This window comes from Panthera onca, chromosome D1 (genome assembly GCF_046562875.1).
Source record: "Panthera onca isolate mPanOnc1 chromosome D1, mPanOnc1 haplotype 2, whole genome shotgun sequence".
Lineage (NCBI taxonomy): Eukaryota > Metazoa > Chordata > Mammalia > Carnivora > Felidae > Panthera > Panthera onca.
The window spans coordinates 68,663,650-68,687,617 of record NC_138348.1 but is presented as its reverse complement, the minus strand read 5'-3'; the positions used below and the strand labels follow the sequence as shown (position 1 = coordinate 68,687,617).

Sequence of the window (23,968 nt, the reverse complement as noted above, 5' to 3'; positions counted from 1 at the left end):
TAAAACAAATGAATAAATAAAAGAAGAAAGAGATCCATATATACAGAGAATAAACTGGTGGTTGCCTGAGGGCAGGAGTGTGGGGGATGTGTAAAATGGATGAAGGGGAATCAGAAGTACTGGATTTCCAATAATGGAATGTGTAAGTCATGGGGATAAAAGGTACTGCATAGGGAATACAGTGAATGGTGATGTAATAATACTATATGGTGACAAATAGTAGCTATATTTGTGGTGAGCATAGCATGATATATAGAGTTGTAGCATCACTATGTTGTACACATAGTACATAGTAACTAATGTAAAATTATGTATCAACTACACTTCAATAAAAAACAAAAACAAAAACTGAGAAGCACTGGTAAAGTTCACAGTCCATGGCCACAGGCTCACCCAAAGACTGAGACCTAAACATAGCACTATTGAAACCCTATAGATGATAAAAATCTGGATTTGTTAAAGTTGCTGGTAAGAGGAAGAATCACAGTAACCTAGTCTCAATAATGTCTCAAAAGGGAGTAGTTAGGGAAAGATACAGGAATTTGAGAGGGGACTGCTATTAATCATAGGGTGCTTTTATAGTAGATATTATTAGCTTCGGCAGGGACTGATTAGAATTTGTAAGCTGAGTGAATTACTAGAACATTTGAGTCTGCTCAGAGTTACAGTTAAATCAGTTTGTGGTCTTGTAACATAGGAGTCTACACAAATTGGTGTTAAAACAGGAGCTAGAATTGTTTGTGTGGCATATCAATAGCATAGTTGATTTAGTTTTTGCTTCATTTCTCAGTCCCCATTCTCTTAGTCATTCTTTAGCCTAAGTTAGAAGAAAGGCCATTATTTTTCAGAGAACGTGATCAGATCTGCACTGCTATTTAATAATTTGTAGTTATGTATTGAGTTTTTCATGGTAGTCATATTAACCTCTGTAAATATCACGCCTTCTTGTTCTTTTTGTTGGATGATCATTTGTAAATCATCAAATGTAGCAGTAGCTGTGCAGCAGCATTTAAGACTCTGAAGATCATACATCTGGTAACTGCAATGCAGACAGACACTAAGACAAAAATGATTAGAGTTTGCAAGGCATTTCAAAGCTATATTCCTAGATTTTAAAAATAGGACAAGTACAGAACTGTTATATCCCTATATTGTTACACCTGAAACTAATATAACACTGCACATTAACTATACTCAAAATAAATTTTAAAAAATTGGACATGTGACATAATCTTCCTTATACAATCAAGTTTCTTTTTTCCTTTAATTTGGGTAGGGTTTGTTCAACCTTACCAGCGAATGAAGAATTAATCTTGTATCTGGTAGTTTTCAAGGATACAGGTCTTGGGAATAATATGTATTTACTAAAAAAAAAAAAAAAAAAAAAAAAAAAATGTATCCATAATAATTTAGGACCTTAATCCAGAAGAGAGGGAATAGCCAAGAGGATAAAGATGAAAAGCCAAGGGGATATGCATATGAAGAACATGGCAATCAGTGGGGGTCTAGTTCCAGAGGTCTTGGTGGGAAACACCCTACTTCAGGCAGTCATCAGCTTGTTCCAAGGATCTAAGGCTAGCTGTCCATTTTCATGGGTTATCTACCTCTAGATATTATTTAAGAGTCCTCAATATGCCCCTCATGATCTAGTCATATCTCTGAGATAACCTCCTAATTCTCTTTTCCCTTCTTCACTCTTTCTTTGGCTACACTGGCTGCCTTGTTCTGCAAACAAGTTAATCTTGTTCTTGTCTGAGAGCCATTGTACTTATTGTTCCTTTTCTGCAAAATGATTCTCCCCAATATTTGCATTGCTGACTCCCACAATCCACTTAAGTCACATGCCACCTCCTTAGAAAGGCTTTCCCTTCATCTAATCTAAAGTTCTCTGTCATTCTTGATTCTTTTACCCTGCTTAATTTTTCTTCATATTTATCTGTTAGTTACATGCTCCTCTTGAATGTACGCACCATTCAAGAAGGCAAAAGACTTTTCTCTTTGGTTCACTGATGTGTTTTCAGGACTTAGCATGCTATCTGGCATATATAGGTGTTCAACAACTACCTGCTGATCTTATGAGTAAATAAAAAGCTCACACGTAATATGTTTCAGTCATATAAAACTATTTGCTACTTCTTTTGCATATGCGGTTTTCCTCTATCTACAATAACTTCTCCCTGATTCCCGCAGAATTCATTTTTTAAAAGTTATTTAAAGTAACCTCTACACCCAACGTGGGGCTCGAACTCATGACCCTGAGAGCAAGAGTTGAATGCTCCTCCGACTAAGCCACTCAGATGTCCCATGGTTCCCTCACAATTCCTAATTATCCTTCAAGACTCAGCATATGTGTCACTGCCCCTGAGAAACCTTGCTGATCCCTCCAGGAAGAACTAGGTGTCCTTTTTCTCTATTCTTATAGCACTCTATGCATATCTCTATCACATTACTTAATACATTCGTTAATATTTTGTCTGGTTGATCTCTGTATCCTGGAAATCTAGCAGAATGCTTTGCCCATAGTGAATTCTGAATAAAGGTTTGTTGTATGATTTTATTTATTGAGTGACAACTGTGTGTCAAACATTGTATTAGTTTTTTATGTACATTATTTTAATCCTGGTAAGAAATCCACAACACGTGTACTATTATCCTTGTTTTATATATGAGGAAACTGAATAACTTGTTGAGTTTTGAACCTAAGTGTGTCTGACTGCATTACTCCAGTACTTCCCTCATTGCGTCAAATGAATTAATTAAATCTCCTTCATGTTATTGATACATATCAGCCAAAATTCGATAGCCTAATTTTAAAATTAACATTAGGGGCGCCTGGGTGGCTCAGTCAGCTAAGTGATCTTGATTTCGGCTCAAGTCATGATCTTGCAGTTTGTGAGTTTGAGCAACATGATGCGCTCCATGCTGACAGTGCGGAGCCTGCTTGGGATTCTCTCTCTCCTTCTCTCTGCCCTTCCCCCACTCTCTTTCTCTTTCTCTCTAAATAAGTATATAACATTAACATTAAAACTATTCTTATTTTAACTCAGTGTTGCATGTTCTAGTATATTTGTACTTGATTTAGCCTCTTTAGATTACAGAAAATGGGCCTCAGATATCTTAACAGCTCAGGTATCATATTTTTATTCTGTTTCATAATTAGTTATTGGTGATTATTCATGGTCAAGGGGTGGTAAATCTTCCTTTCAAAGGGAAGAATGGTACTTAAAAACTAATCTACATGTCATTTTTCAACAGGCATATAGGATCCAAATACACTGTAAGATATACTGAAATTATAAAATTAATATACTCAAAAGAAAGAAAAGTGTGGTAGGAATGAGTTAAAGAAAGTAAGAGGGGGACCTGGGTGGCTCAATTGGTTAAGTGTCCGACTCTGGCCTAGGTTATGATCTCGCCCTTCCTGAGTTCGAGCCCCGCATCAGGCTGTGCTGAGAGCTTAGAGCCTGGAGCTTGTTTCAGATTCTGTGTCTCCCTCTCTCTCTCTGCCCCTCCCCCATTATCTTTCTCTCTCTCGAAAATAAATAAACATTAAAAAAAAAAAGTAAGAGAGCCTTATATATATGAGAGAACCTTGAGGTCACCCTAATATTACTGTCATTTCAGCATGCTAGGTGAAGCAGTGTGTACTAAAGGCCATATGAAACTTATGAAATTTTTAGAAATACATGAAATGGTATAATGAGAAACTTAAGCAGTGACAGCTCAAACTCTAAAGTCAGACAGACCTGAGATCTACTCCTAGTTTCCCCATCTAATAGCTAAGCAAGTTACTTAATTTTTCCATTGTCTCAATCTCTTCATCAGTGAAATGGAGAGAAAAGGCAGGGTAGCTAATTACTGTAAAACACAGCATCATAATTTCACAGGCATAATTTAATAAAACAAGTAAAATCCAACACAGGTGTTCTTCACCATGCTGTTCTCCTGGAGGACATTTCTGCAAGGATTAATTTGGGGGCCCCAGGCTTTCATGTTTTGTGGTTTTGGCCTCCTCTGAAAAATTTTTTTAAGTTTATTTATTTATTTTGAAAGAGAGAGAGAGAGAGTACAAGCAAGGGATGGGCAGAGAGAGAGGAGAAAGAGAGAATCCCAAACAGGCTCCATGCTGTCAGTGCAGAGCCCGACATGGGGCTTGATCCCACAAACTGTGAGATCGTGACTTGAGGTGAAATCAAGAGCTGGACACTTAACCAACTGAAACATGCAGGTGCCCCTCCTGTAAATTCTTTGAAGTTTTCATTTCCTGATAAACACAGAAAGAAAGAGAACATGGAGCATGTGTAGGATGTGCTAGAGATTTTGTGGACCAAACCTTAAATGGCTTTCATCTTTTCTGTTCACATTCTACTGGACAGAAATCAGTCACATGACCCCAAATAATTACAAAGGAGTCTGGGAAATACAATGTGTGTGCTCAGGAGAAAAGGAAACAGACTTTGGTGAAGACACCTGCCACTTAAGGTCATGAAGTTGTTTTAGGGTTCAACTGGATAATGTGCTTAGCACAAGGTAAGTAACCAACAAAGTTACATTACCATTATTATCACAAGTATGTATGCTGAGAGCCTGAATAAGGGTCACACAGTTGGAAGTGGAGTACTTGCATGGAAGTTTTAGCAAGAGAACTCACATACACTCAAAGACAATTCCTTACCTTTTAAAGATTATGATCTTTAATTCATTTGGCAGCATCAGGAAGTATAAACATAGACAGGTGAGGAAGAAAGGGATTGCCAAGCTGTTCATATTGGCTTAATTTACAGAATATCAAAAGATTATAGTTTATATTATAAATCTAAATTATAGATTCTAATGTCCAAGAAGAGTGGGAATAGAGTAAAGTGGTAGACTCTTTGCTTTTGAGAATGAGCTTAAGTGAAGTAATAAGAGGTAAAAATTCTGGTTAATTAATCCTCTCTCTCTCGGGGTGCCTGGGTGGCTCAGTCAGTTAAGCGTCCGACTTCGGCTCAGGTCATGATCTTGCGGTCCGTGAGTTCGAGCCCCGCATCGGGCTCTGTGCTGACTGCTCACAGCCTGGAGCCTGTTTCAGATTCTATGTCTCCCTCTCTCCCTGACCCTCCCCCGTTCATGCTCTGTCTCTCTCTGTCTCAAAAATAAATAAACGTTAAAAAAAAAAAATTAATCCTCTCTTCCAAATTCTTTTTCTTTCTTACTGTCTTAATTTGAAGTTTAGACATCCTCAAGATTCAAGTTTTCTTCACTTGATTTATTTTCTCCTCTATTGCCACTGAAAATATGTAAGACTCTAGGAACAGAGACCATGTTGGTCTCATACATTATTATGTTTTAATACCTAGCAATACCTAACATAGAGTATGCAGGCAAGAAGAATTTGTTGAATAAATTTAATCTTTATGGGTAGTTGCTTCAAGTCTTGGTGAACAGGTCTAGATAAAGAAACTGAAAAATGAGTTTTTAAATCTCGCTTCTGCTACTTCATTATCTGAGGGATTCTGGAACCTCTAACTCTTAATTTTTTTTTTTTTTTAAGCAATAGAGAAAAATTATATAAGCACTTAACTTCTAAAACTTGTTCCCCCCCCCCACCCCCCCCGTTATTAAACAGTACAATCCTTTTTAGTGTTATAGTAATGAGAAATGAAAAATTTATAAGTGTTACAAACACATAAAAGGCATACTTCTTAACTTGAGAACCTAGGAAATATCATGTGCTATTCAAATTTTTCCTTACTTCTGTTTTGTTTTTGTTCATTTGTAATTAAAGCACATAGGCCTTCAAGTTGATGATCAAAGTTAAGAGCTTATTAGTTCCCAAAGGACTGATGAGCTCACTGTTACAACAGTATTCAGCACCTAGAACACTGCCTGACCCATAGTGGGTGTTCAATACATTTATTTTCGTAAATGAATTAATAAGTTACTGAAATAAGGATGGTCCTCCAGGTGGATACTTATGGAATGGACATGTTGTAAGTGTGAAAAAGTAGGCAGGTTTTATCAAATGAGAAGTTTGGAGTGGTGTTCCCAAATGGGTGACTTCAAAGTGTTTTCATTCATTCGTTCATTCAACCAGCATTCTACTGTGTGTCTATTTTGCATCAGCCATAACATAAGCAAGAAGATATCTCTGTGCCTCATGTTAGCACAATAAAACAATTACAAAAATAATTAGTAGGAGACTGTATAAGATAACTACACGAGTAACAGCAGGAAACCACTGACTACTTAAAAGGGTGCAAAGCAGCATGGCATACCCAGGTACAGCCAGTCATGTGATACTGGCTGGAGTGCATGTGGGAAATGGGGAAGGATGAGGTTCAACAAACTATAGTTAGGTAGGGGCTAGATCATGATGGGCTTTATATGCCAAGTTGAGAATCCTAGATTTTATCCTCTAGAGTAGTGCTTGGGGGTGCTATTAAAGGGTTTTATTTTTTTTTAAATTTTTTTTTTTCAACGTTTATTTATTTATTTTTGGGACAGAGAGAGACAGAGCATGAACGGGGGAGGGGCAGAGAGAGAGGGAGACACAGAATCGGAAACAGGCTCCAGGCTCCGAGCCATCAGCCCAGAGCCTGACGCGGGGCTCGAACTCACGGACCGCGAGATCGTGACTAAAGGGTTTTAATGCAAAGAAAAGATGAATACATTTTAGGTTTGGAAAGATCTGGATTGGAGAGTTGAGGTATGAGAGACAGAAATCAGCTAAGAAGTTATTAGAACAGTCTACATGGGGAAGTGGTAATAAATCATAAAGGCTAGAACTAAGGCAATAGAAGTGATGTTGGAGAACAAATGGGTTTGAAGGATACAACTAGATTAGGCTAGATAAGAGAAATAAGAGAAGCAGAGCTAAGAATGAGTCATAGTTTTCTGACCTGGATTTCTAGGCAGGTGGTAAGGCCATTCCTGAAAATAAACAAAGAAGAAGATCCATATGGATTACAGATGTGGAATGGGCAAGGGCAAGAGAAGTCATTTTTGGCCATAGTAAGTTTGAAGCATCTGTGGTACTTCAAATAAAGATATTTCTTGACCAGACCAAGGAAAGTAGAACACACAGAAAACGTATAAGTTATAAGAAAACTTATATAAGACAGGGCAGGCAGGTCGGTAATTCCTAACCTCAGAATACTTTCCCATCATCTTCTAAATTTCTTTATATCTTTCAGTTCACCATTGTACATAAACTTCTATAATGATGACTATTTACTTACAAATTTGTAAAAATGTGTCCTTGAAAAAAAAAATAACAGTGTTATTTCTAACAGAAGCTAGTTTATTAGTAAGGTGAACATGATCACAATTTGAATAAAGGTGGTTTGTAACAACCTCTTTGGTAAAAGTAACAGTGAAATGTTATCCTATAATGTCATTCATAGTAGTGCAAAACATACAAATTTCCTGTTGTGTACTTAGGAATAATTTCTGAACTTTTCTTAAGGTTGAAATATTTAGCTATTGACACTTAAATGCCATGCCTCATGTTTACTTACTTCAGCAGGGGGTTCACTAGTACAGAGGCTCAGGTCAACTGGTAATTCACTCCGTGGAACTCCGTGAAAAGTACTTTCACTCCGTGAAAAGTAGCAAGGATGGCAGACAGGTCTTGAGAATGGGGTAACTGTACTGCACAATGGGCATGGGGCAGCAAACTGGGCACCAAACCGCAGAAGGACTGCAGATGCACTGAAGGAAATTTGGGGCTGGCTTGACAAAGATGAAGCCTGCTGGTTTAAGACTATATGTTCTTGGCAAAGCATGGTGCTGCAGATTTTCACCAGCCATGGTGGAAAAAAAGGGGGAAAGGGAATGGGACGAGACCACAAAACCTGTGATATGATACATAAAATGTTAACTATTTGCTTTGCATCTTCTGAGAGTCACCAGATTGAAGCACAAATTTTGGATTTGGCTGGCAGATGGTGTACACAGACTTTTGGAGTATGGTAGCATTTCATTTGAACTAGCTAGATTATGTAGGACTATCACAGTAACTTAACATTCATAGATTTAAAAATTTATCCCTAAACCTGAGTTAAATGTGGGGCTCTTTGTTTTGTTTTGTTGAGAGAGAGCGAGCACACGAGCACAGGGAAGGGGCAGAGAAAGATGCAAGCGAATCTTAAGCAGACTCTACTACCAGCACACAGTGCCCACCAGGGTTCCATCTCACAACCCTGAGATCAAGACCTGAGCCAAAATCAAGAGTCAGAGACTTAACTAACTGAGCCACCCAGGTTCCCCTCCGCCGCCCCCCCCCCCCCCCCCCCCCCCCCCCCCCCCCGCCAATTACATTTTTAAGGCTTTCTTAAAGATACAGATCTCAAAGAACAGATTCACAGGATACAGTAATTCCTCTAAAATGTTCACAGGTCAGTGTCCAGGTCTCCTTTCCCTGAAAATCTGATTTACCAAAGAGAAAAAAGGCCAAAGGGAAGAAAGACTAAACCAGGGGAAATGGCAGGTAGTGATGTCTCAATTCTTTCAATGGGACTTCTCCATTTACCAGCCCTCTCACTTCCTTCTATGGTCTGGACCTTTAATCACCACAGGAGTCAGCCTTGTAGGGTCAAGCTAATCTCTGTTGACATCATCCTACTACTTCCCTTTTCAAATTCCAGTGAAGCTATGTGTTTCCTGTCCTATTTGACACCCTACGAAAAGAACACGGGCTGGTTAGTATCTAAATTTAGTCCGGCAGCAACGCGTCAGACTTTTAACAGGAGAGAGATAAACAAAAACAGGTGACATTTGCAAGCCTTTCAAGAAAATGAGAAAAAAATCCCAACCCTTCTAGGGTAAGTAAGAAGGGAGAGCTTCAACAGTTCCACAGTAGGGAGAGGCCTGCCTGCAGGCTCCGAAAATGGGCCAACTGAAGCGTTTTCCTTTTGCTTAAAACCAGGAGGACGGCTTTGGGGTAGTTCCTCAACTCAATTCTGACTCAGCTAGTAAAGTCCGGGCAGCGGGAGTCTTGACAGCCCCTTCCCCACGCAGAGCGGTGAAGGCAGCCGCACCTCCTCTTTGTCAAGATGTTGGTTTCAACCACAGGCACCAAGAGACCCTTGGGGTGGGAGAGGGGAGAGGCGGATGCCACTCCCTGGCGCGCCCCGAAGCGCCAGACTTGCGATCCCTTTCCCGCCCTTCCCCCGCCCCACCTACCCTCTGTGACCCCAGCGTCCCGCCTCGGGCGACCTGTTGGCAAGAAGCGTCACGTGACGCGGCCGGCAGCGCACTGCCCCCAGGCGGGCCTCCTGTTGCGCCCGCCGGGCGGGTTCCATCACGTAACGCGCGGGCGCCGCCCCGCTCTTCCCTCGCGGAGCGAGGGAGGGCGGGCGTCGAAAAGGAAAGGGAAGGGAAAAGGGGCGGGAGAAGAAGAAGGAGGGGCGGCGCCCAAGTCACGTGACCCGGGACAGCCCGGAAAGCTCCGAGGAGGAGCCTGGCGCCGCCATTTTCCTGCAGCTGCCTGTCCCTCTTGCCCAGCCCGGCTCCAGCTGACCAGGGAAGGGGTGGGCTGAGCTGAGGCGGGGGCAGGGGAGTGCCCGACACTGTGCCTGACCCCGCGGGTGACACGAGCCGGTTCTTTCCGGGCTAGGTGGCAGCGCGCGGCCCTCAGCCCCGCCCCAGGCCGGCAGGCGGAGAAGGAGCCGGTGGGGGTAGGGGGTGCGGTGGGGGGTGGGGGTCCTCCGGCGCTTGGGGGTCCCAGTCCCCGCCGGCTGCCGAGCGGGAAGGGTGGCGGAGGAGCCGCAGAGATGTCCGGCCAGAGCTTGACGGACCGAATCACCGCCGCCCAGCACAGTGTCACCGGCTCCGCCGTATCCAAGACAGTATGCAAGGCCACGACCCACGAGATCATGGGGCCCAAGAAAAAGCACCTGGACTGTGAGTGAAGCCGACCGCGGCCCATGTCCCCGCGACTGGCGTTCTTCTCTTCTCTTTTCTTACCCCCTTCAGCCGTCTTTTCCTTCCCTTGCGTTTTGTCTGGCACGTCGGGTCCTGTGCTGGTCCGAGGTGTGTTTTCGCTTCCATCACACCTGCCTTCACGGCTTCCGTTCCCTGTCTAAAAATCCCTGATAAGCCACTCCCCCCCACCCCCATCCCGGGTTCCTAGGGGACCCTCGCTTCCAACCCGGTGCGCCACGATAGCTGACCAACACCCGACCAACTTGCCTCTCCACCTAGCTTCTTACCTCCCTGCCGCCTGTGTCTACTGCAGCCTTCTGCTCTTTCATCCCCCCCGTCCCGTGCTGCCTAGTCGCCCTCTCCTGAGCGTCTCTCCGCTTGCTCCCGGTCTCACCGCCCCATTGTTTCCCCATTAGCCTTGGAGTTCCGTAAACGCCCGGTTCCGTGGACCTACATCCCTATTTCTCTGCAATCCTGAAGGCTACCTCCGTTGAAGTGATTTCCACTTCCTTTGCTCCACTAGGTTCTTCTGTCCCTTTCCTTCTCGGGTTTCTCTTCCAGCTTTCCTCTCCCGTTTTGGTTACGTTTCTTTGCTTCTGTAGCTTCAGTTAGGTTCCTTCGTCTCATTTTATATTAGATATATCATACTCAATACCCGACTTTTATCCCAAATTACTTTCTTCGTGAGAGTGAAAATAAAGGGATTCCGTTTGGTGTAGGGAACGCTCTGTGGGAAGTTGGGGTTTTTAATTGCCTTTGGTGGAATTTAATCATTCTATTTTCATGCTTCTTGGATAAGTTGTGAATGTCAGGCCCCCATCCTCCGTGTTTCTCTAATGGGGATTTGGAAAAGGATTGGGTGATACTGGTATCATTTCCTGGAGCTGTTAACCCTGGCGATTTGAATTTAGAAGGTTGAGTGTAAAGTGTACATTATTGGAGTAAAACATAGATTAATAACTAAAACTACAATTTACATACATGTCTTTAAAAATGCTAAAAAGGTGATTGATAATACTTGAGTTTCAATTTACTTTTAATTTATTCTGGTTATGTGGGGAGACTAGCTTCTCTTATACGGCATAATATTACTCCATTCACTAACTTACACACAATTACCAGAGCTAACTCCTCCCAACTTTTTACAAACCTGGAAGTCACGTATAATACCTCATTTTTCTTTCCTTTACCTCGAGGTACAGATAGCTCAGTGGATTACTCAAGCTTTGACTCAATGGAGTGACCGAAAACTTTTCAGGAAAATACACGGAAATAGGCACAGTAATAAGTTCCTTTTTAAAATGGTAACTGGACACATTAGCCTGACTGGCTTTTATTCTACATGAAAGTTACTTTGCTTTACTGTTTGAAGCAAGAGTGAGCATGTCCTGAAAGGGAATTCACTGACAGGAGTCCTGTTTGGATTTCTCATTTGGACTTTGGCCGTAAGGTCTGCAATTTTTAAAAAGAAATGTACAAAATGTGAATTCTTCCAAGATACTTTGCTCATGAAGTGCTATTAGAACAAGTTATTTCTACAGACCCATTATTCATTGTGACTTGTTCCTTCACTGTGGAAAAGTAAAAGAAAAAAAAATACTGCTTGGTTCTTTAATGTGCTGATTGAGCAGGCTGCTTTTTAACAATCAGTCCTTGCCTGTTTAGAAAATGCAGAATATATTTAAATGGTGACACTTATAAATGGAAAGTTGTTTAAAATGTATAGTGGACCCTTACGCGATTTTTTTGATTATCTGATATTTGGAGTGGACAGTTTTGCTGTTTACTTCCCTTCAAGTGACTAATTGGCTTGCTGTCCCAGTCTTAATGGTTTGTCCTAACATTGTGTTAATTCTTGTTAATTGTTTTTTATTTTTCTTTTTGGTGATGGGTAGGTGAAGAAACTACTTGTTACTGTATGAACTGTTTTTCTCTTTCCTCTCTTCAAAATGATAAATTATAACAAAAAGATGTATAGCTTTGCCTATTTCAAATGTAGGAGTAGTTATTTTAACATGTTACCAAGAAGGGCAGAAAATAGGCTAAATGGGGTTAGGAGGGTGATACTTGTTTGTGGTTTTATTAGTGCTGTTCTTTTTCTCTTGTGGTAGCTACTGCAGATGCTAACTGGGATTAGGTTTGGAGGATAAACTCTCATTTGTAGTTCTCTACTACTGCTGTGTTTATAATAAGCTCCCACTTTAGAACTTGAATATATGTGGTATTGTGTGATTTTTTTTTTTTTAATCCACATAAATAAGGAGCCACTTATTTATACTTATACTCTAGTATACTCTAGAACTTATACTCTAGTTCTGTTCTGCGGGCTTTTGAAATACTATTTTCCCTATATTGTTTTAAATGCGCTTGTAGCCAGTTTTCAGCAATGACATAGATTTATATTAAGTAAAGTTTGGCCAGTGAATGGTTTTTCTAAACACCTTCCTTCTCCACACACTTTAACATGTTTCCAGAATATTAAAAAGGCTTTCACAGACATTTCTGTGGCTTGACACCATGAACTTCAGGCTTTAATGTAGAGATAATTTTTCCTCTTCTAGGAATTTTTCTTTCTAGTGAGTGCTTAGTTCTGTTGCACCTTTTAATATCTTGAATGACTATTGCCTACTTAGTCCAACTCAGTGAAAGCAATTTCATCTTTTAAATATTAGTATTTAACAAAAATATGCTTAGGACTGTTTTTTTCCTATAGGCCTTTAGACTGTGGAGGTGGTTTCTGTGTACTTCTCCAGGGTCTTTCCATATTAGGAGGTAATTATTATAATCTACGAATTACAGCTTAATTCATACTACATTATATACTTGTTTAAGAAAGATCTTTTGCTTTGCTTATAGGTGGCTGTAGATAATGGTATTAACTAGGGTCCTTAGTGTGAAGAGTTGTCCAGCTTGAAATAAACATGATTTGCATTTAGTTTCTGGCCTCTAATGGTCATAATCAAGGCACAAGAATAGCAAACCTTAAATTGGAAGGTGTTCCAATTTGCCAGGCACTTATTAACCATTATCTAATTTAATCCTCTTTCATGGCTATGGGAGAGGCAAGCCACATGCTTAGAAAGTAGTTTCTACCTCCATTAAAACATCCATAATGATTGAAGTGTAAATAAAACACAATATTTAAATTTATAAATTCTTAATTTAAAAAACATTCTTATCTAACTTCACAACCGTTGGCCTTTGTTTTTTGATGTGAATACTTAATTTTCTTTTTTCTATACTTGTTTAATTTATTGTCTTTGGGCATTTACATTGCAACATGTTGCATTGAAACATAATATTTATGTTAATGGCTATAATGGCTTCACTTTTTCATCCATATTTTTTCCCAGTTAAAATTTCCAGGGACACTTCATTCCAACTATCATCTGCCTTAGATTCTTTTTGTTTGTTTGTTTTATTTATTTTGAGAGAGAAGGGGAGGGGCAGAGAGAGAGAGAGAAGGAAAGAGAGAATCCCAAGCAGGCTCCATGCTGTCAGCACAGAGCCCAACATGGCGCTTGATTCCACAAACTGAACTGTGAGATCATGACCTGAGCCGAAACCAAGAGTCAGACGCTTAACCCACCAAGCCACCCAGGCATCTCTGCCTTAGATTCTTGACAACAAATTGAGGTCTTGTTCTTATTAAGCATCCATTATAAGCATATCTCTATAGTAGATATAGTGTGGGTATTTGTGTGTTGTGGGCTGGATCCATATCCTGCCTAAATTTAGTTGTGGAAACAATTTTAAGAGGAAGAATTTGTGAATGTATTGAATATGTAGAAGGTGGAATTTGTATTTGGATTAGTGGTTTGTATAACTATTGAAAATGTATGTAAAATATCAAAAAGTACCTGAAATAATTACCTTTTTAAGCAAATGTATTGATTTTCAGTGTCTTGATTAATGGCATGGATTGGGTGCTTAGTTTGCATATTGTTAAAGAAGGTACCTGATAACTGGGATCTGATTTACAAGAAGATGCATGTGAGGAAGATACTAAGTGGGTAATCTGCCCCACGATGTGTCTTGTTTAGAAATAAAGTAACTGAGGATGGATCTTGTTTTAAAGAGGTAGTTATTTTGTAGTTGACCTATGGGCTTACTATTCTTTCCCTTAAGAACTAATCATATGATTTATATTTTCACTTTTCATTATTTGACCTATTCTGTTCCTTACTATTTAGTCTTTAATACTTCTGAAAAAAGAAAATGGTAATGGAGTCAAATATGTCACATGGCCTGAGATTATGTAGTAGAACTACACAGATGTAATTTTCCCTCCTTGTTACACGTAGTTATGTTTCTAAATTGTATATGTTTTAAAAGGGAAACTCAGAAGAGAATTTGGTATATAACCATTTTGCTAGCTGCCTTATGCATAATTAGCAAATTTATTCTCAAATACCTTTGAAAAGTAATTAGGCTGCACTAGTGGACTTGTTATTTTTTTTTAAAATTTTTTTTCAACGTTTTTTATTTATTTTTGGCACAGAGAGAGACAGAGCATGAACGGGGGAGGGGCAGAGAGAGAGGGAGACACAGAATCGGAAACAGGCTCCAGGCTCTGAGCCATCAGCCCAGAGCCTGACGCAGGGCTCGAACTCACGGACCGCGAGATCGTGACCTGGCTGAAGTCGGACGCTTAGCCGACTGCGCCACCCAGGCGCCCCAATTTTTAAAAATACCTAATATTAGACTCTAGGCATGTATTTTTTATCCTTATAACAAGGTTTTTTATGTTTACTGTGTTTTTTTTTATCAATTTGAATAGTTTTTAAAGGTGTTTTTGAGTTTAATTTAGAGCGGCAGGTGAGAAGTAAAACTTGGTAAGAGGTGACTAGGCTTTCTTTTTCCTCATTTGATTTGTGAAGCATTTATATGAAATATTTAATTAGCTATTTTAAAAGTACATTAATAGTTAAAGTAATCTATTTTAATTAATTACTAGAATTGCTTTAATTTAAATAAAATTATTTTGACCCTGTGATTTAGAATATTTAATGTAAAAGTTTACCATGATGCATAGACAAGTATTTTCTTTATATCCAAAATGCTTGTGTTCGTGATTTCCCTTTTAGAAATCAAAGAAGTAAGAAAAATAAACTTAAAGGCTTCTTGGCAAGAGGCTAGAGTCTTACCAAGAAGAAATAGGGTTAGATTTTCAAAGTACATACAGCCTTAGTATTTGCTCTTCCTGTTCTTTTAGTGGCTGAAGTGGCATTTCCGTTACTTTGTGTTCTGTCTCAGTATGTTCCCCGTTAAACTGCTTTATACATTTCTCTAGAGAATTGCAATTTTTGGGTTTGACCTTTTAGAATTTTGTATGTTCATTGTGTGTATGGCTCTTTTAATGGAGAAACGTTTCCGGGTAGTCAGTTTTACTAACGATACTCCTTTATAAGGGAATGCTGATGAACCTAGACCTTAGTATTAAAATTTATGTTCAGACTAGTAATTTGCCAGGTTATCAGGAGTATAGTATTAAGAATTTTTCAAGTTATACTAGAATGTAGTGGCAGTACAGCAAATCATATTCTGTATGCATTGATTCAATTTATATTTAATACTTATTTGTCTTTATTTTGTGCTGGGCACTCACTGCACTAAACACTTTACGTTTATTAACTTTATTCCTTTTAACAACTTTGTGAGAGAGGTTTTATTATTATCCCCATTTTACTGAAGAAGAAACGAAGGCACTGAGAAGTTCAGTAATTTGCTCAAGGTCACAGCCAGGAAGAGGAAAACTGGGATTTGCACCCAGGTAGTCTAGCATCAGGTTTGTGTTTTCATGTCAGTGTGACTTTTTACATAATGCTTTACTGTTCCAGGGAATGAATAAACAATATTCATTTATTCATGGCAGTGGCTCTTAAAGTGTATTCCTGGCACTTCTGGGAGTTTCCAAGACCCTTTCAGCTTATTTGTGAGGTCAAAACTATGTTCATATATTAGGACATTATTTGTCTTTTTAATTTTTGTACTTTCATGAGTGTACAATAGAGTTTTCCAGGGTCTATGTGATGCATGATAGTGCAGCAGATTGAATGTAGTAGCAGATACGACAGTCCAACAACTTTCTATTAAACCAGATAGTAAAAAGTTTTGCAAAAAGGTAAAACAATACCAATGTTGTAAATTTTGGTTTTGGAAAATATAGCTATTTTTCATGAAAGCTGTTAGCATTGGATGAGATTTATTATTTTAAAAAGAATATTTTAAAAATTCTTAATTTTAATTCTTAATACAGTAAATATCAATTGAGAAAACCCACATAGACAAAATCTCATTGAGGTCTGTCCTCAGTTTTTAAGATTGTAAAGGTCCTGAGATTAGAAAATGTAACCCTAAAGAAGAAGGTATATTAGAGGGGAAAAAAGGCTACTCAGAAAGTAGATATATGAGGTCCTTTAAACTCTGAATAATTTGGTAGGTAACAGTGACCCATCATTTGGAGGACTTTGAGAAGAGACGTGGCATAATCCTTTAGGTCATACTGTTAAGTAGATTGGAAGGAAAGTGAAATGTGACTTGGAAAGGAGACTGCTGGGGGCAAAAAGAATCTAACAGTAATAATACCTAATTCTTTTCCTGAAAGGCCTTAATAAAGTTCATCATTAATTGGGACTCCTGGTCCATTTTTTCCTCATTGTTTTTTACATCTAAGCTATCCCTTTCAGCCAAGCACTTTATTATTATTTTTTTTAATTTTTTTGATGTTTGTTTATTTTTGAGAGAGTGTGTGCAAGCAGGAGAGGGACAGAGAGAGAGCAGGAGCCACAGAATCCGAAGCAGGCTCCAGGCTCTGAGCTGTCAGCACAGAGCCCGACGACGGGCTTGAACCCACAGACTCTGAGATCATGACCTGAGCTGACGTTGGACACTTATCCGACTGAGCCACCTATGCGCCCCTCAGCCAAGCACGTTAGTCACCAATTATGCCAAAAGTTCTAACTCCCAAACTATTAGCAGTTATTCTTTGGACATACCATTCTTTGGACGTAAAACATCTTCTTTGTCAAAACAGATACCTTCTTCCTTTTAAATCTTCTCAAAACTAACTTGCTTTCCTTAACACTCACAGTTAAAGTAGCCTCTTTACTAAAGACGTTATTGAATAATACCTTGTTAAACTGTGGTTAGTATCATGCTTTTATATATATTTTGGGTTCACATGTGTTTGTGGAACAGGAACTATACATTTCTGTATTGTTTTAGATCTCTTCTCAAAGTACCTAATCAGTGACCCTGTGGGTGCTCAGTAAATTTCAGATGATTACACATAATCTGCCTTCCCAGCTCAGACTATTCCATGAACAACTTAGGGACACAGTCACTATAGAGATCTATTCCAGTAAACATTTAATAATTTTATGGTGATTTTCTTAGTTGCAATGAATGGTAATTAGCCGGTTTCAAAATTAAATGTAGAAGTCATTTGGTAGCATCAATAAAAAAACATAACAAAATTGCTCTCTGTTTCATGGAACCTATGAGGCATTAAGAGGGTTAGTTTTGTTAAAATAGTAGGTGATGTTTTTAAAATATTTTCATAGCCAAAAAAATTGGGGTTTGCAGTTGCTCAGTTTGAAAACTATACTGAGGCATATTTTTGAGGATATGTTCTTGAAAGTAGAAATTAATTTTAAGAATTAAACAGGGAACCAGAAATAAATGTGAAATGTTTGTCAATAGAGTTGTTTCCTTACACAATTCCAGGAGGTGCTGATCACATTGTAGTCTCTGTGCAGGGAGTCTCCAGAGTACTAACTGTATGGCAAACTTATTTTAGATGTAAGGAAGGATAAAGTACACTTAATGTCAAAATGCAAAGGAAAAGAAATGACTGTTTTAGAATGAAGCTTTATGAGATATAAGGCAAGCATTGGAGAGTAGTAGTGATGGTCATGATAGTAGGACCACTGAATCTAGGCCATAAGTTGATTCTAGGAACTAATGGGGATTACTGAAAGTTTTCTCTGAACATTTGGAATTCCAGCAGTAATTTTCAAAATGGTACTGATATTTGTAGTCATAAACTTACTACCTGAAAGCATTCTAGGGGCTCTAATTTTACTCTAGGGACACTTCTTCCAAGTAGTGGTTGAAGCAGCATTGCTTTAGAAATGTTTTCTCTCACTAAAGATTGCAGGTATACTTTAGAAGTGATTTCATATTTTTACTTAGTGTACATGTGTCTACTGATTATATACCTCTTCATGTGACTATAAGCTCTTTATAAGAGGTGTGTGTGTGTGCGATATTAGAAATGTTACATGCTGTGATATAGCCAGTTGTCTTGTGGATGCTTAATACGAATGTACCATATTTTAAATACATCTAATGTTTGAAAATCTTACTGTAATTCAAGTATATACCAAAAACTAAGTAGAAGGATGGTTTTCCCCCCATCACACCGCTCACACAGGATTGGCAGGATTTTTGATGTACTTGAAACACTTTGCAGAAATTTGATTCATGCAGGGTATGGAATAATTAGGAATATTATTTAATCCAAATCTAACGTGAAAAGGAGATTATGAGGCAAGGTGAGTTCTTCAATTTTGAAATTGAGAGGTAATTCACACAACATAAAATTCACCATTTTAAAGTATACAATTCAGTGTGTTTTTTGTATATTTACAATGTTGTGTGTAACCATCACCACTGTCTAATTCCAGAATGTTTTCTGTCACCCCCAAAAGAAGTCATATATCTGTTAGCATATCACTTTCAGTTTCCCCTCCTTCATTCTCTGGCAATCATTAAGCTACTTTCTGTCTATGGATTTTCCTATTCTGGACATTTCATGTAAATGGAATCACACATAACGTGGCCTTTTGTGTCTGACATCTTTTACTTAGCTTAATGTTTTCATGGTTTATTTATGTTGTAGCATATAAGAGTGCTTCATTCTATCCATAACTTAATAATATTCCCTTGTGCCACAAAATGCGGCATATCCATTGATGGACATTTGGGTCAGTTCCCTCTTGAAACCCACTAAGAAGAATACTGCTATGAACATACTTTGTACAGGAATGTTCATAGTAGTTCTCTTGGGTATATCCCTAGGAGAAGAATTGCTGGTCATGTGGTACTTTTTTTAACTTTTTGAGACACGACTAGTCTTCTCCACGGCTGCTGCACCATTTTACTTTCCCAGCAGCAATGTATGAATGGTATCTTGTGATTTGGTTTACATTTCTCTAATGACTGATGATGTCGAACATCTTTCATGTGCTTATTGACCTTTGTATGTCTTTGAAAAAAATGTCCATTCAGATCCTTTGCCCATTTTTAAATTTGATCCTTAATATATTTCAGTACTAGATGAGTTCTTTACATTTTCCTGATGCTTGATCCTCATATGATTTGCAAATATTTTTTTCCCCATCCTATGGCTTGTCTTTCCGCTGTTCTTGATAGTGTCCTTTGATGTGATGCAGAAATATTTTTAATTTTGAAGTTGCAATTTTTTTCTTTGTGCTTTTGATATAATAGCTAAGAAACCATTGGCTAATCCAGAGTTATTCAGATTTATGCCTAACCTACTACTTAAGAGCTTTATAGTTTTTAGCTCACTCTTTTAGGTTTGATCAGATTTTAATTTTTGTATGTAGTGTGAGGTGGCAAGGTGGTAGTAAGGAAAATTAAGGGTATTTTTTTCCCTTCTTCTGAAGTTGTCATGGGATATAACTCTACTGTGCTCCTGTATAATATAAATATAGAGATTTGTGAGGGAGAAAAAAGATCTCCTTGATGGCAGTTTCTAGTACTGAGTTACATAGTTTGTTGACTGATAAATAGAAATATTTGAACCAAACATCCTTTCAACTGGATGGACTGCTTACTCTAATCCAATGCACATTTTTTTTTTTTTTTTTTTAGGGTCCCAGTGTAGTCTTTTATTTTTTTTAAAGTTTATTTATTTTGAGGGGGTGGGCAGAGAGAAAAGGAGAGAGAATCCCAGGCAGGCTCTGCACTGTCAGCGCAAAGCCCCATGTGGGGCTGGAACTCATGAATTGTGAGTTCGTGAGCTGAGCAGAGATCAAGAGTCTGACACTTAACTGACTGAGCTATCCAGGCACCCCCAATGTAGTCTTTTAAATGTGTGAAGAGATAATACTTAGTTGTCTGAGTACCGATAGGTGGTTACTTTTGTCCACACAGAGTAGTGTGTATATTGCCATAGTATCTTGTACGTCTCCATAAACACTATGTAGTGGAGTACTTTAAAAGGAACACGAGATCTAATGGTGAAAATGTGTAAACAAATAATTGTAATACATTGAGATAATTGCACTATGTAGTAATTCTTTATAGCTTCTATAGTTATAATTTCTTAAATGAAGAGCCCTTGTGTGGTCTTTATTGTGCTACAAACAGCATGTAACAAATATGCAGTAAAAAGATGCCGAGTGAATAAAGAAGGAATGAAATTGTCATTAAGGGTTTCTGATGTGTATTCAAACAGCATTTTTTTTTTTTTTTTTTAAATAAAGAGGATAGTTGCTGTAGAAGTTGTCTTTGAGTAGTGGTTGTTGCAACTTCTTCCATTTCTGTGATCAAGTAAATTATTGGTTGAAAATGTGAGAAATTATGGAAGTTGGGAAATAAGTTTCCAGAATTAGATGTAAAATTAGAGCAGTTTAACAAAGTATTATTCACTTCAGGACCTACCTATTATTGGTATATTTAACTTCAAACAGATGGGTTTAAACTTGTCATATCTTGGGTTTACTACTTCTGCTTTCCTTTTCTTCCTATCATCATCATCATCATCATCATCATTATTATTTCCTTTTCTTTGGTTGTTAAAAGTAAATTCCAAGGCAGTCCTTTATTTTACATTCTGTGTTATCCATGATAATCCGCATCTTATAGCAGAATGCTGTAAGGCCTTGTTTGCGAAATAAGCATTGTGTGCTTTGTTATAAAACATTGGCAAAACATTTAAAGTGCAAATAAAGATACCCAGAAATGAAGCATATGACTTTAGTAGGCTATATTGAATGAGTCAAACATTGACCTTGATTGGTTTCTTCCTACTACCCACTTCCGTTATGCCCTTTCTCTGCTGGTTTTAGGACTCTGGTGAATTGCCTGTGAAAATCCAAATTAGTTTTCTTTTGAAAGTGACATGTAGGTAAATCTTAATTTATTTGTGAACTTAATGATTCAAGAGTTAATCATTTTGTGTGACTTTTTTTCTGGGAGAAGATCTGAGAACAAAAAATTGTAAGAGCAAATATATATAATTTTTTAAAAACTTTGTGTTATTGGATTAAAATTCCTTAGGGAACCATTAAAATCTTTTGCTTGCTGTAAGAGCAAGAATATGGGGCAAAAGTCCTGAGATGGAGTTCTGTTTAACATGTAGCAAGCAGTACCAACAGAAACCCTAGTCTGAAGCAGTAAGTGGGGTACTGAGGGAAAGTGATCAAGATCTAGAAAAGAATGTAAAGATGACACTTGATCATCCTTACTTTAAAAGGAACACGAGATCTAATGGTGAAAATGTGTAAACAAATAATTGTAATACATTGAGATAATTGCATAATACTTTTTACATAAAGCTTCAAAGTAGGGGCTGGAGTAATTAATTTTGAAGGTTAGTGACAGCTTCATAGAGGAGCCTAAGGGGTTTAAGGACGAATAGTGATTTGCCAGATGGACAAAGTTTTGTCTAAATAATTTAGCATGTGCAGTGACAATAGAGGTGAGAAAGAGCATTATGATGTGTTTGGGGAAATTTTTGAGTAGTTCTTTGTGGTGGAATGTGAAGTGTTCATAAGAGTAAGAGGGAGATGAGGCTGGAGAGGGAACCATTAAAGGTCTTATTGGGGCAGGAGTTACTTTGATAGATCTGGTCTTCTGTAGCCCTTTTCTCCAAATCCTCCTTTTAGAGTTCCCTTTCTTCCTGCTTATTAGCTGCTCTCCTAGCTTTAGATGCCAGTGCTATGGAACTGGGGAAGTGTTCTTCCCTTTTCCTAGGTAATTTGTGGTAGGGTTATTGAAAGGGATAGGGAAGGAAGGAATGTACAATCCTGTTGCCATTTGTGCAGGGGGTTAGATGACTTTGGCATATGAAATTGGACTTCTGAATATTGCTATACGTGGTGGTTTGGGTTGCTAAATAAAATCAGGTACACCAATCTTCATGGCTTTTGAATTTTTTTGAGTTCCAAATTATGAATGAACTTAAACACAATCATCATATGATGATGACCACTATGAATAGAAAAGGTTTGATAAACCAGTTAGTCACAAGATTCTTGGAGGCATGTTTGATTTATGTGATTTAATTGCTGACATCTGTTTATCTGCAAATGATATATTAATTATCAGTCATTCATAGGTTTTCTGAAGCTGGATCTGTACCAAACAAGACTTTATTAGCTAGTTTTGTAGAAATTAATATGCTCATTAGCAATTGCATCGTGAGTGTCTACTGTGTATCTGAGTTACTGTGTTTGAGATTATTGAGAAATCCAAAAGTGAAATTGCTGATCACATCCTCAGTCTAGTAGGGAAGGTGATATATACAGATAGCTGTATTAACAGGTAATGTGAGATAAAATTCATGTCAATGTTGTTGAAAATCATAGGAGACAAAGATACTGCTTTTGATAAGGGAGAGAACTGGACCCTAAATGAGAAGTAGTCAGGAACAGTAGGTATTTGAGGTGGGGAAAACAACATGAGCAAACATTTGAAGGTAGGAAGGCTGGAAGTGTGTTTGGGGAACAAAGGAGTCTGTTTAACTAATTGTAGAGGGTGAATGGGGTGCTGTGGAGCCAGAAAAGAGATTGGTTTGGGAGTAAGGAGAAATACAGTTGGAGCATTTGAGGCTAGATTGTGGAGTATGGTTTTTAATTATAAAACCTTTAGATATATCTCACCTCCAGGTAGCTTCTGGTTACTGTAGAGCTGATTTTCAAAATTGTATTATATCTTTATTTTCTGTCACTAGTGCTAAAATACAGAAGACAAGGAGTTTGGCTGATCTTGAAGTTGGAAATGGGATTTTGCTGCTTTATGCTTTTTATGTTACCTTAATTATTACAGACTGCATTAATAGTGGCAGTATCTAAGGTTTCTGGATTTCTGAGTCCATAGATTGCTCAAGAATGAATGAAAAAGTCTTCCAAACAGAAATGATATATACCTAATTTTGATCTGGACATAGAGATTTTATAAAAGTTTAAGGTGACTTTTCAGTCTTTGGTGTTTCACAAAATCTGATCAAGTCAATTTAATTAGGGCATAACTTGCATTATAGGCATAATAGCTAGTAAGATTTAAAGAATCCTTTCTGTCTTGCACCATAACACAATCCTTACATAAATTGAGACTCTACTAGGAAAAGGAAATAGAGAATAAATTTTACCATTAAAATTCAGTGAACAACCTTGAATGGAAGTCAGGCGATTTGAAGAACTTCTTAGCTCACAGAGGACTTTTAGGGAATGGGATATTGTTAGGAGAAAATCTTTCTTTGAGAAATATAATTTCATAAATACATAAGATTACATTTGGAAACAGCACTTCCTTTGCTTCTTAAATTATTAATGTGCTTCAAAAGGAATAATCCCTGAACCGAAATATGGGAGGAGGTGGGGGGGGGGGGGGTCTGCCCCAGCTCCATTTGACCTTAGGGAAATCCCTTACTTACTTTTCTTATTTTCTAAATTGTCTCCCTGCTCAGCTGTTCTGTGATGTTATATATTTGTGTCCCTCTAGCTTTTGGGTTCTTGGCTTAGTGCTTTGAAAACTAAGACTATGGACAGTTTCTATATGAGCTTTTGCTTCAATCTCCATTGGAGTGCCCCGCCTACCATCATATCATCATTATTTGAAAAACAGTTTGAACTTGCATATCTTACTGTCATTGGGATGAAGGGGCAGCACTGTTTTTTTGTGACTTCGTTTTAGGAGGAAATTGCCAACAAAAATGAGAATTTTCTTCTAGTGTTCTTTAAAATGGGAATAATATAAAGGATACTTGATAATAAGAGACTGCCTACTAGCCTTTCAATCTATGTCTCGT

The 23,968-nt window shown here is 38.2% G+C and overlaps 1 protein-coding gene across 14 annotated transcripts in view; it reads left to right on the top strand.

Moving 5' to 3' along the window:
- Positions 1–9,461: 9,461 nt before the first annotated feature.
- Positions 9,462–23,968, top strand: part of PICALM (phosphatidylinositol binding clathrin assembly protein) — a 100,693-nt gene continuing 86,186 nt past the window's right edge. For 3 of the 14 annotated variants that reach the window (XM_060605437.3, XM_060605440.3, XM_060605427.3), the window contains exon 1: positions 9,464–9,885. In XM_060605437.3, coding sequence (XP_060461420.1) covers positions 9,756–9,885 — 130 coding nt within the window. In that variant the 5' untranslated portion in view covers positions 9,464–9,755. Of the gene's footprint in view, positions 9,886–23,968 lie in introns of all 14 variants that reach the window. The other 11 variants (XM_060605434.3, XM_060605436.3, XM_060605432.3 and 8 more) reach the window with 6 other exon arrangements.